The sequence below is a fragment of the Megachile rotundata genome, chromosome 5 (assembly GCF_050947335.1).
Source record: "Megachile rotundata isolate GNS110a chromosome 5, iyMegRotu1, whole genome shotgun sequence".
Taxonomy (NCBI): Eukaryota; Metazoa; Arthropoda; class Insecta; order Hymenoptera; family Megachilidae; genus Megachile; species Megachile rotundata.
The window spans coordinates 7,283,385-7,296,694 of record NC_134987.1 but is presented as its reverse complement, the minus strand read 5'-3'; the positions used below and the strand labels follow the sequence as shown (position 1 = coordinate 7,296,694).

General features: G+C 30.4%; 3 protein-coding genes across 6 annotated transcripts; 1 reads left to right on the top strand and 2 right to left on the bottom strand.

Moving 5' to 3' along the window:
- Positions 1 to 52: 52 nt before the first annotated feature.
- Positions 53 to 4,451, bottom strand: mus301 (mutagen-sensitive 301). Of its 2 annotated transcripts, XM_003705421.3 has the most exons (15): positions 3,843 to 4,451; positions 3,488 to 3,767; positions 3,236 to 3,414; positions 2,976 to 3,152; positions 2,793 to 2,892; positions 2,522 to 2,718; positions 2,300 to 2,445; positions 1,988 to 2,222; positions 1,774 to 1,914; positions 1,282 to 1,699; positions 957 to 1,210; positions 714 to 887; positions 538 to 651; positions 341 to 475; positions 53 to 255 (listed from the first exon to the last, which is right to left on the bottom strand). In XM_003705421.3, exons 1-15 carry the CDS (start codon positions 4,266 to 4,268, stop codon positions 166 to 168), a joined length of 3,066 nt encoding a protein of 1,021 aa, XP_003705469.3. In that variant the 5' UTR covers positions 4,269 to 4,451; the 3' UTR covers positions 53 to 165. The 2 variants fall into 2 exon arrangements, with proteins under 2 accessions (XP_003705469.3, XP_012145725.2); XM_012290335.2 differs by lacking the exons at positions 2,300 to 2,445; positions 2,522 to 2,718 and having other exon boundaries at positions 2,804 to 2,892.
- A 187-nt stretch (positions 4,452 to 4,638) lies between these two features.
- Positions 4,639 to 5,620, top strand: LOC100883962 (succinate dehydrogenase assembly factor 2, mitochondrial). Of its 2 annotated transcripts, XM_012290336.2 has the most exons (4): positions 4,639 to 4,809; positions 4,893 to 5,044; positions 5,110 to 5,135; positions 5,274 to 5,620. In XM_012290336.2, the coding sequence occupies exons 1-4, from the start codon at positions 4,777 to 4,779 to the stop codon at positions 5,378 to 5,380; spliced, it is 318 nt and encodes a 105-aa protein (XP_012145726.1). In that variant the 5' UTR covers positions 4,639 to 4,776; the 3' UTR covers positions 5,381 to 5,620. The 2 variants fall into 2 exon arrangements, with proteins under 2 accessions (XP_012145726.1, XP_003705451.1); XM_003705403.3 differs by having other exon boundaries at positions 4,655 to 4,809; positions 5,110 to 5,620.
- On the bottom strand, positions 5,621 to 12,112 carry Blm (Bloom syndrome helicase). 2 transcript variants are annotated; one of them, XM_003705422.3, is made up of 15 exons: positions 10,934 to 12,112; positions 10,730 to 10,853; positions 10,050 to 10,637; positions 9,146 to 9,977; positions 8,979 to 9,071; positions 8,740 to 8,900; positions 8,447 to 8,668; positions 8,010 to 8,371; positions 7,692 to 7,950; positions 7,230 to 7,613; positions 6,994 to 7,144; positions 6,732 to 6,919; positions 6,312 to 6,636; positions 6,072 to 6,243; positions 5,621 to 5,988 (listed from the first exon to the last, which is right to left on the bottom strand). In XM_003705422.3, exons 1-15 carry the CDS (start codon positions 11,026 to 11,028, stop codon positions 5,856 to 5,858), a joined length of 4,089 nt encoding a protein of 1,362 aa, XP_003705470.2. In that variant the 5' UTR covers positions 11,029 to 12,112; the 3' UTR covers positions 5,621 to 5,855. The 2 variants fall into 2 exon arrangements, with proteins under 2 accessions (XP_003705470.2, XP_012145728.2); XM_012290338.2 differs by having other exon boundaries at positions 8,740 to 8,897.
- Positions 12,113 to 13,310: the final 1,198 nt, after the last annotated feature.

Below are 13,310 nucleotides of genomic sequence, written 5' to 3'. Positions count from 1 at the left end.
AAACACATTGATCTGTTGACACAATATGCATTAATTATAAATTAACAGTACATATATTTTAATTATTTTATTTGTAAAAAAATACTTCATTGATATAATATACAAAAGAAATTTGAATATCATAAATAAACAAATATTTTTATTATATATTTTAATTTGCACAATTTAAACCCTCTTTAAATTCTTTATATTTATACCGTCTAAGATATCTTCTGTTTCTTCTTCCAAATTTTGAATCTTTTCCAATATAATCAACTGTAAAATATAATAAAAATGAAGTTAGAAATAAAAGTATTAAAATGTAAAATATAAGTACACTCTTAATATTTAAAGCAGTTACTTTAGCAGCTTCAATAATATGTGTTGCAGTTTTTTTGCTCAAGTATGGAACTTTTTCCAGCAATTCCTTTGGTTGTACTTTAGCTATACATTGTACTGTTTTGAAACCTGCATTATACAACTGACGTGCTCTTCCCTAAAAAACAATTAATTATAAATTTTTATCAGAATTCAAAAAAATGAATATAAATTTCTTACAATTTTTACTAATGGTAAATCCATTAATGCTTCCAATTCCAAAGGGCAACAGTATGATAATTTTTTACTGAATGCATCTAATAAATCTTTGAACGCCCAAAATTCGTCTAATTCCTAAAATAAAATTATTTATTAAAATTGTATAGAACGAAAAAATTATGCATTTATTGACCTACCTGACAAAATCTCACTACAGAAAATGCAAATGTTGATACTGCAGATAAAAGATTTTGCACAGTGCCTCTGTTTACTTGATATTTTTCTGCTATGGTGTACACCGCGTGTTGACACCACAGGTCGTATAGTATTAATGTTACATAAAATCGCTGAACTACTCTTGGTTCTACGTTCTATAACATTTTGTAATTTTTTAAATATACAAATATATTTCGTACACGAAAATTAAAATATGTACTTACTTTGGGCATTAGACCATCACGTATTTTAGTTATAGCTACTTCATTGATTCCAAGTACTCTTGCTGTTTTCATTTGCGTTTCCGATAAATTTATTACAACATCGTAATAAACACTTCCCACTACTTTTACTTGAGGTATTATATCATATGGAGTAACAAGATATAACAAATGTAAATAATCGATGAGAACTAAATGTTCTTGAGCTTTTTTTAAATCTTCATATAATGTATATGCACACTGAATATCGATGCATCCTTCAATGTAAAAATGCAATGACAATATCGGAAATTAATATGTTAATACTTATTGATACAACTGATTATACCTTTCATAGCTGCGCGTCCTAAATTGCACAAATCTAGTTTGGTATCGTTCATAAGTTGTATTGATTTTTTTACCTTTTTTTCTATATCTGATTCGTTAGGACATGTAATTTGTGATGGAATAGCAACAGTTATATTTGGTTGATACACATCAATGCTTTTACTTTTATCTTTTACTTTTATTACACCACTTTTCAATAATTCAGTTATTGCTGAATCCACAATATGTTTAATATTTATACCTAAACGTTCCTGTTGTATATTAAGTAATGTTCTTGTTGCAAGTTTTTGTAACTCGAATCGAGTTTTTGCAATTGAGTATAATATAGCACTTAAAATTAAATTATTTATACCCCTATCTTTATTCACATGTAATGAACTTATACAATCATCCATTTTGGATTCCAAAAGTTCCTTCACCTATGTAGAAAATGTTGATGTGTTATAACCGTTCTCTATTTGCAAATTTATCACAGTTATATATTTATTATTACCTTAGGTAACTCATTGTTTTTGCAGATAATTATGCTTTCTCCTATGTCTCCCATACCAGCACGGCCAGCTCTCCCACTCATTTGCTTATATCTACTTAAATTTATAAACTCGCTACCAACGTATGGACTTCTTAATATCACCTGTTGTACATTTCTTTATAAGAATAAATAAGTAATACTATTGTAAAACGGTACATAATAATAAATAAAGGACCCTTCTAGCTGGTAGATTTACTCCGGCTGCTAACGTAGATGTACAGCATATTACACAAAGCGTTCCTGCTTTAAAAGCATCTTCCAATAATCGTCTTTCCTCGGCTGTAAGGCCAGAATGGTGATAAGCTACACCAAACCTTATGGTTTTTTGTAAGATAGGACAAAGGCCTTCTTCTCTTTCAAGTGCATTCAATAAATTTTGTTTTTCGTTTGTCTTATGTGCTTCCAAGGATCTAAAAGTATTCATATAAATAATTTTAAATATTGCACTTTTATGCAAATAATAAAGTGTTATAAAAGAAGATCTCACTTGAACAAAATTTTTGTTAATAATAATGCAACATTTTCACAATTTTTCCGACTTGAACAAAATATGAGACACGAATCTTTTGGAACTACATCCATTACTAGACCACCAATTCTATCGGGATCTATGATTGCTGCATCACTTGAATACTTTTTATACAAATATATAGCTTGAAAAACAACAATAAAAAAATATTGATAAATAATATGTATTAATTATGCTTACACGGTAATTAATTTTTTTCATATCTGTTAATAGTTCTTCTGATTTTAAATCAAGTAACCAAATACAGTCATCGCATTTAACATATTCTTTAATTTCAACAGGACGAAAATTTCCTGTGTATAAGTCCGCTTTCAAAAATTCCGCTATTTCATTTAAATTGCCTATCGTTGCACTCATTCCGATAATATGAACGGTTTCTAAAATATTAATAATTTTTACTTTAAGTTCCATGCAAATTTTGCATCAAAATATTTATGAAATCTTCCTTTACCATTAACATACAATGCTTTTGTTAAAATTACTTCTAGTGTAGCACCTCTGCCTCCGCCTTCACCAATTAAATGTAGTTCATCTACTACTATAAGGCCAATCTAAAATATTTTAATGCAATAAAATAATTATAATACATAAAAATCATTCAAATTGTATTCTTTAATTTTATTAGTTTACTTACTTCCTTAAAACGTTTTTCTTCTATTAAACTATTTATTAAACCCAATGCTTTTTCTATTGTACACATATATATACTATTTTTTTTTCGACGTTTTTTAGGAGGATAAGCTCCCTTTGATGCAGCATATTCCTCGATTAAGAAATCCAATTCTAATGCAAATGGTGCCATCGCTTGAACCTAAAATTGCAAAAAATGTGTATATCTCATATAGCTAATTAGCAATTAAATTGTTGAATGAATTATTTATAATCAGTACTGACCTTTTCTTGTACTATAGCAACAAATGGCAATATAAATATTGCATTTCGTTTATTACATATAACTTCCTTTAACATTAATATTTCTGCAACCAATGTTTTACCTCCACTTGTTGGAAGAGCATAAATTAAATTTTTTCTGTTTTTTACTGCATCTAAACTTAAACATTCATCCTGCCACTCTGAAAATGTTAGATAATTTATATTATTAACGTTACTTTATATTCTAATAACATTAATCAATAAAATACTTACCATATAATGTATCAATACCCCTAATTTGTGAGAAAAGTTGCTTTACTGCACTTGGTAAACCATAAAACCTATCATCCTTTATAGAAGTTGAATGATATAAATTTGAATTTCTTTTATTTATTTTCTTATCATTTGAATAATGTATCTTACTTGGAATTACATTATTATATTCGTTTAAACTTCTTTTTGAATTTACGTGATGATGTTCTTTCCTTGATACATCTACATTTTCTACAAATACTGATTCTTTAGTATAATTTTCAGTGGTTTGAGTAAGAACCTGTTTTTTAAAAGTAGAATGTTTTGTAATTAATAATTAAAGATATATAAAAGTGACTACAATTCAATAATCTACCTCAATGAAATGTTCATGATCATCATCTTTTTTAATAGATGATTCCAATTGTGTAAAAACTTCATTCAAAAATGTATTATCTTGCCAACTGTTCCCTTCAGTAGATATATTATTTACTTTTTCAGTTTCAATTGGCAAGTCCAACTTATTATTACCACCGCCTTTGAATTCTTTAGTAGTTTCTTGTGCCTTGATTGTATTTTGCCATTCATGTGCAAAGTTATGTAAAGTTTTGTCATGTACTTTAGGACTTGTGGTAAATGGTATATTATCATCATCTTCAATACTTTTTAAAATTGTATCATCCATAGAAAGAATAGAATCGATAACTTCTAATGGTTTGGGAACAATTTCATATTGATCTTTTGAATGACTATGGTTTAAAAAAGAATTTGTATTCTGCATAGTGATTATATCAACAATCATAAACAATTATTCCCTGATTATACAAATATATTGTATATATTATATATTTACCACAAATTATACAATGTATAATCTAAAGAATCTAATTAGTAATCTCAATTTAATAGTTATAGTCAATGTAATTTTTTCATATGAAATAAAATGATTATATTTTTATGGCTCTATGCAATGAGAGCTGTTCGTCATATTTATTTATTTTATTTGTAATTATATACATAACAAAATTAAAGTATCTATCTATTATATTCAATTTATCACAGATAATGTTTACTAATATATTTTGTTCACATTTCAATTACAGTAAATTCGTTACAAAACATTAAACATGTATAAATATAATTATAAATACGCAAATATTTAATTATAACAGTACATAGCACTACAAATACAACAAAATATTAGGTATATTTAACCCCGTCAGCTGACCCAGCTGACTTCAATATTATGAAAGTCCCGTTGACAGTGTATCACAAATTTCACTTAAAGAAAAAATAAATAGGAAACAAAAATGAACACTTTCGTGAAATATTTTGCTTTGACGGTGAGTTTAAATATGTAATATATAAAAAATGTATTCCGTAGTCATTGAAATATATACGTAATTAACATAACATGTAATTTAAGGTTAAACCGGTGTCATCGGTAAGGAATGTTTCAACGGGTTGTTTGAGGTATAAAGATGATTTTAATAATCTAATTCATCCGGATGGTCATGAACCAAGTATACCACAATATATTGAACGTGAAAAAGAGAATACAGATGTCAAAAGAGCTAGGTAATAAGAAATGATAATTACAATAATATTTTTAACTTTTATATTAAAACAAAATTTTGTTACAGATTAGTATATCAATCTCGTAAACGTGGTATGTTAGAAAATGGCCTTCTTTTAAGCACATTTGCAAAAAAATATTTAAACGAATTTGATGATAAACAGTTACAACTGTATGATCGTCTTATAAATTTACCAACAAATGATTGGGATATATTTTATTGGGCTACAGGTGCAAAACCCACCCCACCTGAATTTGATAATGAAATCATGGATTTATTAAAAAGGCATATAAGGAATGATGATCGTCAAGCAAGGATAATGCAACCAGAATTATAATCATGAAATATTTATGAATTTTAATTTAGAGCAAGTTTAGTCACAATAAATGAAATGTTGGGCTATTTGAATATTATTTTACTTAATGTACATAGACAAGTAGTATATTTATTGTAAATATAATCTGAATTGAAATGAATAGCCCATGCTGTATATGTACATAAATAAATAGTTGTACTAATAAATACAAAATTATTTTCTAATTTTTTGTGAAATATAAAATATATAATTTTATAATCATTATGAAAATAAAAAACTTTATTAGTAAATTTCATATATACATACACATACCTTTCAACGTTTTCTTTTTTTTACAAAAACAATACATAATACTGTTGCATTATTTTCAATTATAAAATGGCAAAAGTGCCAATTCTCGATTAAAACGGATACCATGTATCCTACGTTAGATGGAACAGTCATGATTGTTACATCACACTTTTATAAATACAAACATATAATACAAATCAATATATTAACCCAATTGCATATATCGATGAGGATTCGACATATACACTTTGTCTTTATTTAAACTTATAAGTCCAGGACCTTTACTCGAACTCGAAGTTGTACTTTTCGCTTTTGTGGTAGTTTTTCCTTTTTGTGTACTAATATAATATAATAAAAATTATGATATAGTGCATGTAAAATTAAATATTACAAGTCAATATTTATATATTAATATTCTTACCTTGTTGTTGTTCGTTTATACTTTTTAGCTGTATTTCGATAATTAGATTTACCTTTCCGCTTTCTACCTTGGCTTCCGTTAAATTTGCCAGCAAAAGCAGGAGCGCTATTGTCCCAACCGCCATCATCATCATCACTAGCACTACTTTCTGCTTGTTCCTCATTTAATAATACTACGAGTACAATCACGTAATTAGTTAAGAATTACAATGATCAAAAAATAATTTTTAATGTTTTTTACCATATTTCTCTGCAGCATATTTTTGAGTGATATCTAGCAGAGCTTTTCCATATTTATCAAAATTTGCTTGAGTTACGTGTGGTATTTCTAACATAGCTTGCTCGTTATCTGGAAGCCTTTGGCTCATTGCCCTAACTGCTATCATGTTCATAATCGAAGACGCCGAAACCTCAAGTGCCCCAGCAATTCCTTTTATTACTTCCATTAATTCTTTATAACAACGTTCTTGTAATTCAAGAAGGACCTTATCAATCTTCTTTGTAACTGTAGATACTGTAGCCACTGTAGCGGAATTACCAGTAGATGATTTTATAGGTAATTCCACCTGTTTTAGAAACAATTATTATATGTTATCCGTTGTTTATATGTTACTCAATATATTTAAATAAAATTAATAGAAATGTTATGTATTGCTTTAACCTTTATATCTTTTCTTGTCATCAATTCACTAGCATTTGGACCAATCTTTAGATACGCACAAGTAATTTCATTGTTTATATACATCTGTTCTTGTAAATAATCTTTAAGCACCATATAATGTAATAATCGTTCTATGTCGTTTCTGTTCCATGATCTTCCACGACCATACACAGGATGCTTATTAAGACCTGTATAAATATTCAGCGGTAATACAGACTTGAATTACATTAGAAAATACTTACAGAATAATAATATTTCATACCTGCGTCTCTTATTTTTTTAATATCACTTCCTTTAAATATATCAGTAAGTAGTACTAATGTAAGATTAGCACTTCTTGATTGGGTAATTTCACGTACAGCTTTCATAATTTGTTTAGCGTCGTCTGTTGCATCTAACATTTTAAAGTCGTCCTAAACAATATCGTACATATTTATAATTATCTTATATTTTTAAAGATATTAATTAGCAAAATATGTCATCTGAAATTTCACTTACTTTATTTCTACAATTGTCGCATGACGTGGCTTTATTGCTGATGCACTGTTGTCGATCAAATATTTCTCCAAAATAATTCAGTTGCAATGATCTGCGGCAATCTGTTTTATTCTCACAAAATGATACCATTTTAAATAAATTATCTATATTAGTTTTTATTGCGTCAGGATTTGAGTTGTCCATTTCAATCATTTTCCTTATTCTGTGCATATCAGCGTAATTATAAAATAATATACAGTCCGCATTTTCTCCGTCGCGACCAGCACGTCCACTCTCTTGATAGTAACCTTCGATAGATTTCGGAAGAGCTGCGTGAATTACAAAGCGTACATTTGGTTTGTCAATACCCATTCCAAACGCTATTGTCGCACAAACAACTTTAATCTAAAATTTTTTATATTATATAATCACGTATTTATAAAAACAGATTTACAGCTACTTAAAATACACGTAATTCCATACTTCTTCTGAAATCCAACGACCTTGAATGTTACTCCTGTTATTGTCTGTAAGACCAGCATGATAGCCTAATGCTTTAATGCCATTCTTTCTCATCTGTACCGCATAATCATCGCACTCTTTACGAGATAAACAATAGACGATACCACAGTCATTTTTGTACTTTGTTTTTATCATGGCTATAACTTCATCTGAACAATTTTTACCCTTCTTTGTTATTATACTATACCTTAAATTCGGTCTATTGAAACTCGACATAAACCTGAAAGAAGAAAAAGAAATGTTGACGATATTAAAAATTCACTTAATATAATTACATACCATTTCGGTCGAGTAAGTCCTAACTGATGTAATATGTCGGTCCGAACTCTGGGCGTAGCCGTTGCTGTGAGAGCAATCATTCCCACTTTGGTGTAATTTTCTCTAAGCATTTTTAACCTTTTATAATCGGGTCGAAAATCATGGCCCCATTGACTAACACAATGTGCTTCATCAATAACAAACTTAGCTAATAACCCTCTCTCATACAATGAAGATAGAAGGTTGCAAAATTTTTGGGATGCGGATATTTTTTCTGGCGTTACATATAGTAATTTAAGGGCAGGATCTTTTTTCGACAGTTCCCTGTATATTGCATCCGCTTGAGCATCTGTTATTGTACCAGATAAATGAGCAGCTGGAATCTATACAATATTTGTTAAATTATAGTTAAACGACATCCATCATACATGTAGACTGTACATTGATTAAAATCTTACATCAAGAGAAGTTAGTTTTTGAACTTGATCAAGAATAAGACTTTTCAATGGTGAAATTACAATTGTTACTCCAGGTAACAAGAGGGCTGGCAGTTGATAGCATAATGACTTCCCTCCCCCAGTTGGCATTAGAACAAAACAATCAAATCCTAACATTGCAGCATTAATTGCTTGTAATTGATTTGGCCTAAATGAATATAATCCAAATTTTTGTCGAAAAATCTGAAAGGTTAAAGAATTTCATGCTAACAATAATAAGTATTCAAATAAAAGGAAAGCGTAATATGTTTTACCTTTAACATTTCTCGTGAATGTGTATATGATAATCCATCAAACTCGCCACTAACACCATCATTTTTATAGTTTCCAGTGAAATTACCACTTTCAATATTTGGTTTAAATGCCTTTTTTTGTTCGTTGTTATGTTCCTTACTAGGACTATTTTGTGTAGCTGCTATTATTTGATGAAATCAAAACTTGAGAAATAAAGTTAAAAAAAAGAATAAATCATTTTACACATTGTTATATTTACCTAGTTTTATATTACAATCTTTACTCAATGCAGGGAACTGTTCAAGTTCTTGAGTTAAACCATCAACCATATCTTCAGCATATGAATTATCATCTACGATAAATTTTTATTATAATATATATGTTATAATATTTTTTGTATGTAAAACTTGATAAGATATAGTTTACCAAATGTATCGAACCAATCTTCTTCGTCATTATCACATATCAGTTTTTCACTAGTTTGAAAATCTTGCTTTTTTTCTTGAACTGGACATGCATTTTTATTAATTTCAATTCTTTTTGATTCATAATTTTCGAACTTCGTATGATTATTACTATCAGAAACTGCTGGTTTAGGGTCTGAAACTTTGAACTGCTCTTCCTTTTCCCATATTTCTCCAATTCGTTTCGATACTTCAGAACCTATAGTTGCTTTAATAGGTCTTTTTAACTGGAATTTACCCTTTTTTCCTTGATTTAAAGAATCGGTAGATTTTGTTTGAATGGGAGAATTACACGAATCAACAGTATGGTCTTTTTGTTCATTTACTTGTGATTCATTCCTTTTCTCTAAAAATTTAGGAAGTCTATCTACCGTCGGTGAAAATGTATCTTTTGGTTTCATAAAAGAAATAGAACTCGATTCTGAATCAACCAAATTAACAGTGGATATATTACAGTTACTGTTATCTGAAATACTTAAAATTGTTTGCCCACTTAAAGCTCCAACTGTTGTATCTAATGGTGGACTATTTTTATATTCACATAATTTATCATCAACAGGTTTTTGATTTTCATCAGTTTTTGCGTGCATTAACCTTGTCTCAACTAATCGTATTTTTGCTTTAACATGTTGGTACAAAATTTTTAAATCTTGAAATGATCGTTTATCGAAATCCGGAAATTTTTCCAGAACAGGCAATGGTATTTGATCCAATGCAGTATAAAATTTATCAAGAATTTCTATTTGAAAATCTTTTAAATGCTTGTATCTATCTTCTAATTTTTGCTTTGTAACCTGTAAATAATGTAGTTAGTATATTAATTTGTCAATAATACATATGACTTATATATAGAACATAATATTTACAGGTACTGCAGACATTATTGGCTTCTTTCTTGAAGACTCTATCCAAGGATCCAATTGTTTCCCTAAACCTAAAGGTTTCAAATTTAATTTGAAATCTGGGCCTATCCATCTTTTTTTACGAATTTGTGTAGGACTACGTTTAAAACATGGACTACTATCTGAATCTGATATTATGCACTTTTCATATTTTATATCAGTCGAACTTTTTTTTGGAGTACTTGGAGTATCACTTCCAATTAATTGTTTTTCATCTGTTTCTGCTTTATAAACATTGTTGTTTTTAGGAGATTCTTGAGAAGATACATTGTCACAAGTAGATTTACATTCTTCGTTTGTTGCTGGAGGGCTTTCATTTAACATTGATTCTTCATTACTGCTGTTAATCATTCTTTTTTTTCTATTTAAACTCAACATTGGTTTTGTTTGTACATCATCTTCACTGTCTGATGATTGAATAAATTTAATTTTTGATTTTTGTACATTTGTAGATACAGGTGTGTGTGTGCCATTAAATGTTGTTTTTTCTTGACTGCCCGTTTTTTCAACAGCATTAAAAGATTCAAAGAACATTGATTCATCAGAACTATCCTAAAACATAATAAACAAAATGTACTAGAGTATTTCTTTGTGCATTCTTTTATATATAATGACTTTTATATTATAATATAAAATGATCTTACAAGAGATATAATGGATGTTTTACAGACATTTGTTTCCGATTTTATTGTATTATGAGATTCACTACTGTTATGTGTATCTGAACCCTTATCTGTTTGTGAATTTGTTGTTGATGATTTAGGAGTACTACAAAAGTAAAATAATACATTGCGTTATTAGCATTAAATGATGTCTTCAAATGTATTAAATATACACAATTTTTATACCTGGATTGCATTGCATGTTTATTTTTCATTCGTTCCAGAAATCCTTTAAACGTTGGTTGTATATCATTTTGATTAAGAGGAATTTTTTTTGACATTGTTTTGAAATTTTGAGAATCATCAAAATTTCAATGTTGAATGTACATAGAAGTTGCTTGATAAATGAAATTGATTGCACTGTATTATACACGTATATAATATTAATTATTAAGGACAAACATAATAATTGCGAAAAATGATTAAATATTTATTATAAACACAGATCAACTGAAACTGGAAGTGTTCTTAAAACATGGAGTAGCATTATTAACGTGATATAAATAAATATATTAGGAACGTACAAAAATAACTTAAACGAAAAACTAACTTGACAGAAAATAAAATACTTAAAAATATGTATTAAAAGAACCTTAGTTTCATTTACAACATTTGAATGTAATGTAATTTATTTTGATACACTATTAAATATTTTACAGCACCTATAAACAATACCATTCTTTACATTATAGGCGCCAGATCTCAATCCTGAATATTATTCAATATGAAAGTTGAGAAACCTGAATATCTCAAATTCTCTATATTTAAAAAGTCAAAAGTTATTTGTGATATTTATTAAAATTATCTGCTGTGTACATCTGAAATATTATTTGCATTTTATGTTCCACGTTTATTACTTTTTCTCTGTATACAATTATAATAAGGATGAGCATTATTCGTTTGTTGCGTTTACCGTCTGCGGTCTAGGGATTTTAGGTGAGGCGCTCTGCTCGCGGCAGAGTTGGGCAGTCGTGAGATTTTATCTCACGCGAGAGCTTTATGCGCATGCGTCAGCTGAAGTCACAGCTTGCTGCCAATGCCGTACCTAGCTGGTACACGCAGTGGTGACTGATGAGGGCACCTCAATGATCTAACATAATTTTTCCAAAATTCTTATAATTGCACTGTAAACTATGAATGTATAGGTTGGGTTAGATTACATTAGGCTGGGTTAGGTTAGTTATATATATGACTGTATAAATCAATACAACTATATATACATATATTATAAGTAAAATTACAATCGTAGCTCTTAAATTCTGAACTCTAATTCTAAATTAAATTATAATCGTAGCTCTTAGCTCGGTATAGTTCTCTGAAGATTTTTTAAAGCCTTCAGAGAACTATACCGATTACCGGGTCACACCACGTGGAGGTGGCTACGATAGTGACCCACCCTAACTCCAAATCCCATCCACCCTCCAAATACAACCTCATTTATCAGAAGGATAAATGAGTTCTAACTCTACTCAGCTCATACGCTCGCATATACAAGTTCTTTACCACAATCCAGCAAAGAGCTTGTATCACTCGCACACACACATACATTAACTTAATACTAATCGCATCGGATCCCACGCACGCACGCTTAACTTATTCTAAACGCCGCACGGTACCTCTCATTCTAAGATTACACTCAAATAATCTATGACGAATTTAAAAAGCAAAGTGAAATAAGAAAGTTAGAAGAACTTTCTACTAAAAGAAAAGAAAGTTAGAAGAACTTTCTACTAAAAGAAAAGAAAGTTAGAAGAACTTTCTGTCAAAAAAGGGGAGAGTATTTTTCGCCAAGCGGACCTTGCTTTCCATGGGTCAAAGGGTAGCCCATAGTGGCTTACGTGAACCACGACGGCAAAGATGAACCGAAGATACCTTTGGCAAGAACGAGTGATACACCCCAGTTGGCGGAGGGTTCCCATTTCCCCCAGCGCTCTCGCGTCTTACTACAGAGAGGATACCCAGACCGTGATGCCCCTTGGCAGAATGGCGGCAGGTCGGGGAGGCACATCAGAGTATGAGAGGTGCCAACCCCGATCCGCCCCGCCGGGCAAAGAATATCACTCGCGCTACACCGGCACTTGCAGCTCACCTCTACCGCGTGTTCACAGCGCTATGAACCCCCAATGATCCACTTGGGCGCAGAACGATTGACAAAAAATAAGGGGATATACTACAAGCTAACGAAAGTTAGAAGAACATTCTGTCAAAAAGAAAAGAAAGTTAGAAGAACTCTCTGCGAAAAAGGGGGACAGTATTTTTCGCCAAGTGAACCTCGCCTTCCATGAGTCAAAGGGTGGTCCATAGTGACTTACGTGAACCACGGAACAGAGATGAACCGAAAGTACTGGCAAGAACGAGTGACACATCCGCGGAGGGTTTCCCGTTTCTCCCCGCTTACGTTTAAAGTAAGTCTTACTGCAGAGAGGAAACCCTGCCGTGAGGCACCCGATCGAGACGGAACATCAATCGATCGGCCCCGCAGAGATGTGTCCCTGGCGCTACACCAGCACTTGCAGCTCACCTCTGCCGCGAATTCACAGCGCTATGAACCCCCAATGATCCA

Excerpts from the sequence above, each read along its gene's own strand:
- mus301 (XM_003705421.3), bottom strand. The coding sequence starts at position 4,268 with ATGATTGTTGATATAATCACTATGCAGAATACAAATTCTTTTTTAAAC. Across the intron at positions 2,223-2,299 it reads TTAACAAAAATTTTGTTCAA|ATCCTTGGAAGCACATAAGA; the intron begins GTGAGATCTTCT and ends GAATACTTTTAG. Across the intron at positions 888-956 it reads GTGATGGTCTAATGCCCAAA|AACGTAGAACCAAGAGTAGT; the intron begins GTAAGTACATAT and ends AAAATGTTATAG.
- LOC100883962 (XM_003705403.3), top strand. The coding sequence starts at position 4,777 with ATGAACACTTTCGTGAAATATTTTGCTTTGACG. Across the intron at positions 4,810-4,892 it reads TGAAATATTTTGCTTTGACG|GTTAAACCGGTGTCATCGGT; the intron begins GTGAGTTTAAAT and ends ATGTAATTTAAG. Across the intron at positions 5,045-5,109 it reads ACAGATGTCAAAAGAGCTAG|ATTAGTATATCAATCTCGTA; the intron begins GTAATAAGAAAT and ends ATTTTGTTACAG.
- Blm (XM_003705422.3), bottom strand. The coding sequence starts at position 11,028 with ATGTCAAAAAAAATTCCTCTTAATCAAAATGATATACAACCAACGTTT. Across the intron at positions 9,978-10,049 it reads CAATAATGTCTGCAGTACCT|GTTACAAAGCAAAAATTAGA; the intron begins GTAAATATTATG and ends CATTATTTACAG. Across the intron at positions 8,669-8,739 it reads ATTCACGAGAAATGTTAAAG|ATTTTTCGACAAAAATTTGG; the intron begins GTAAAACATATT and ends TTAACCTTTCAG.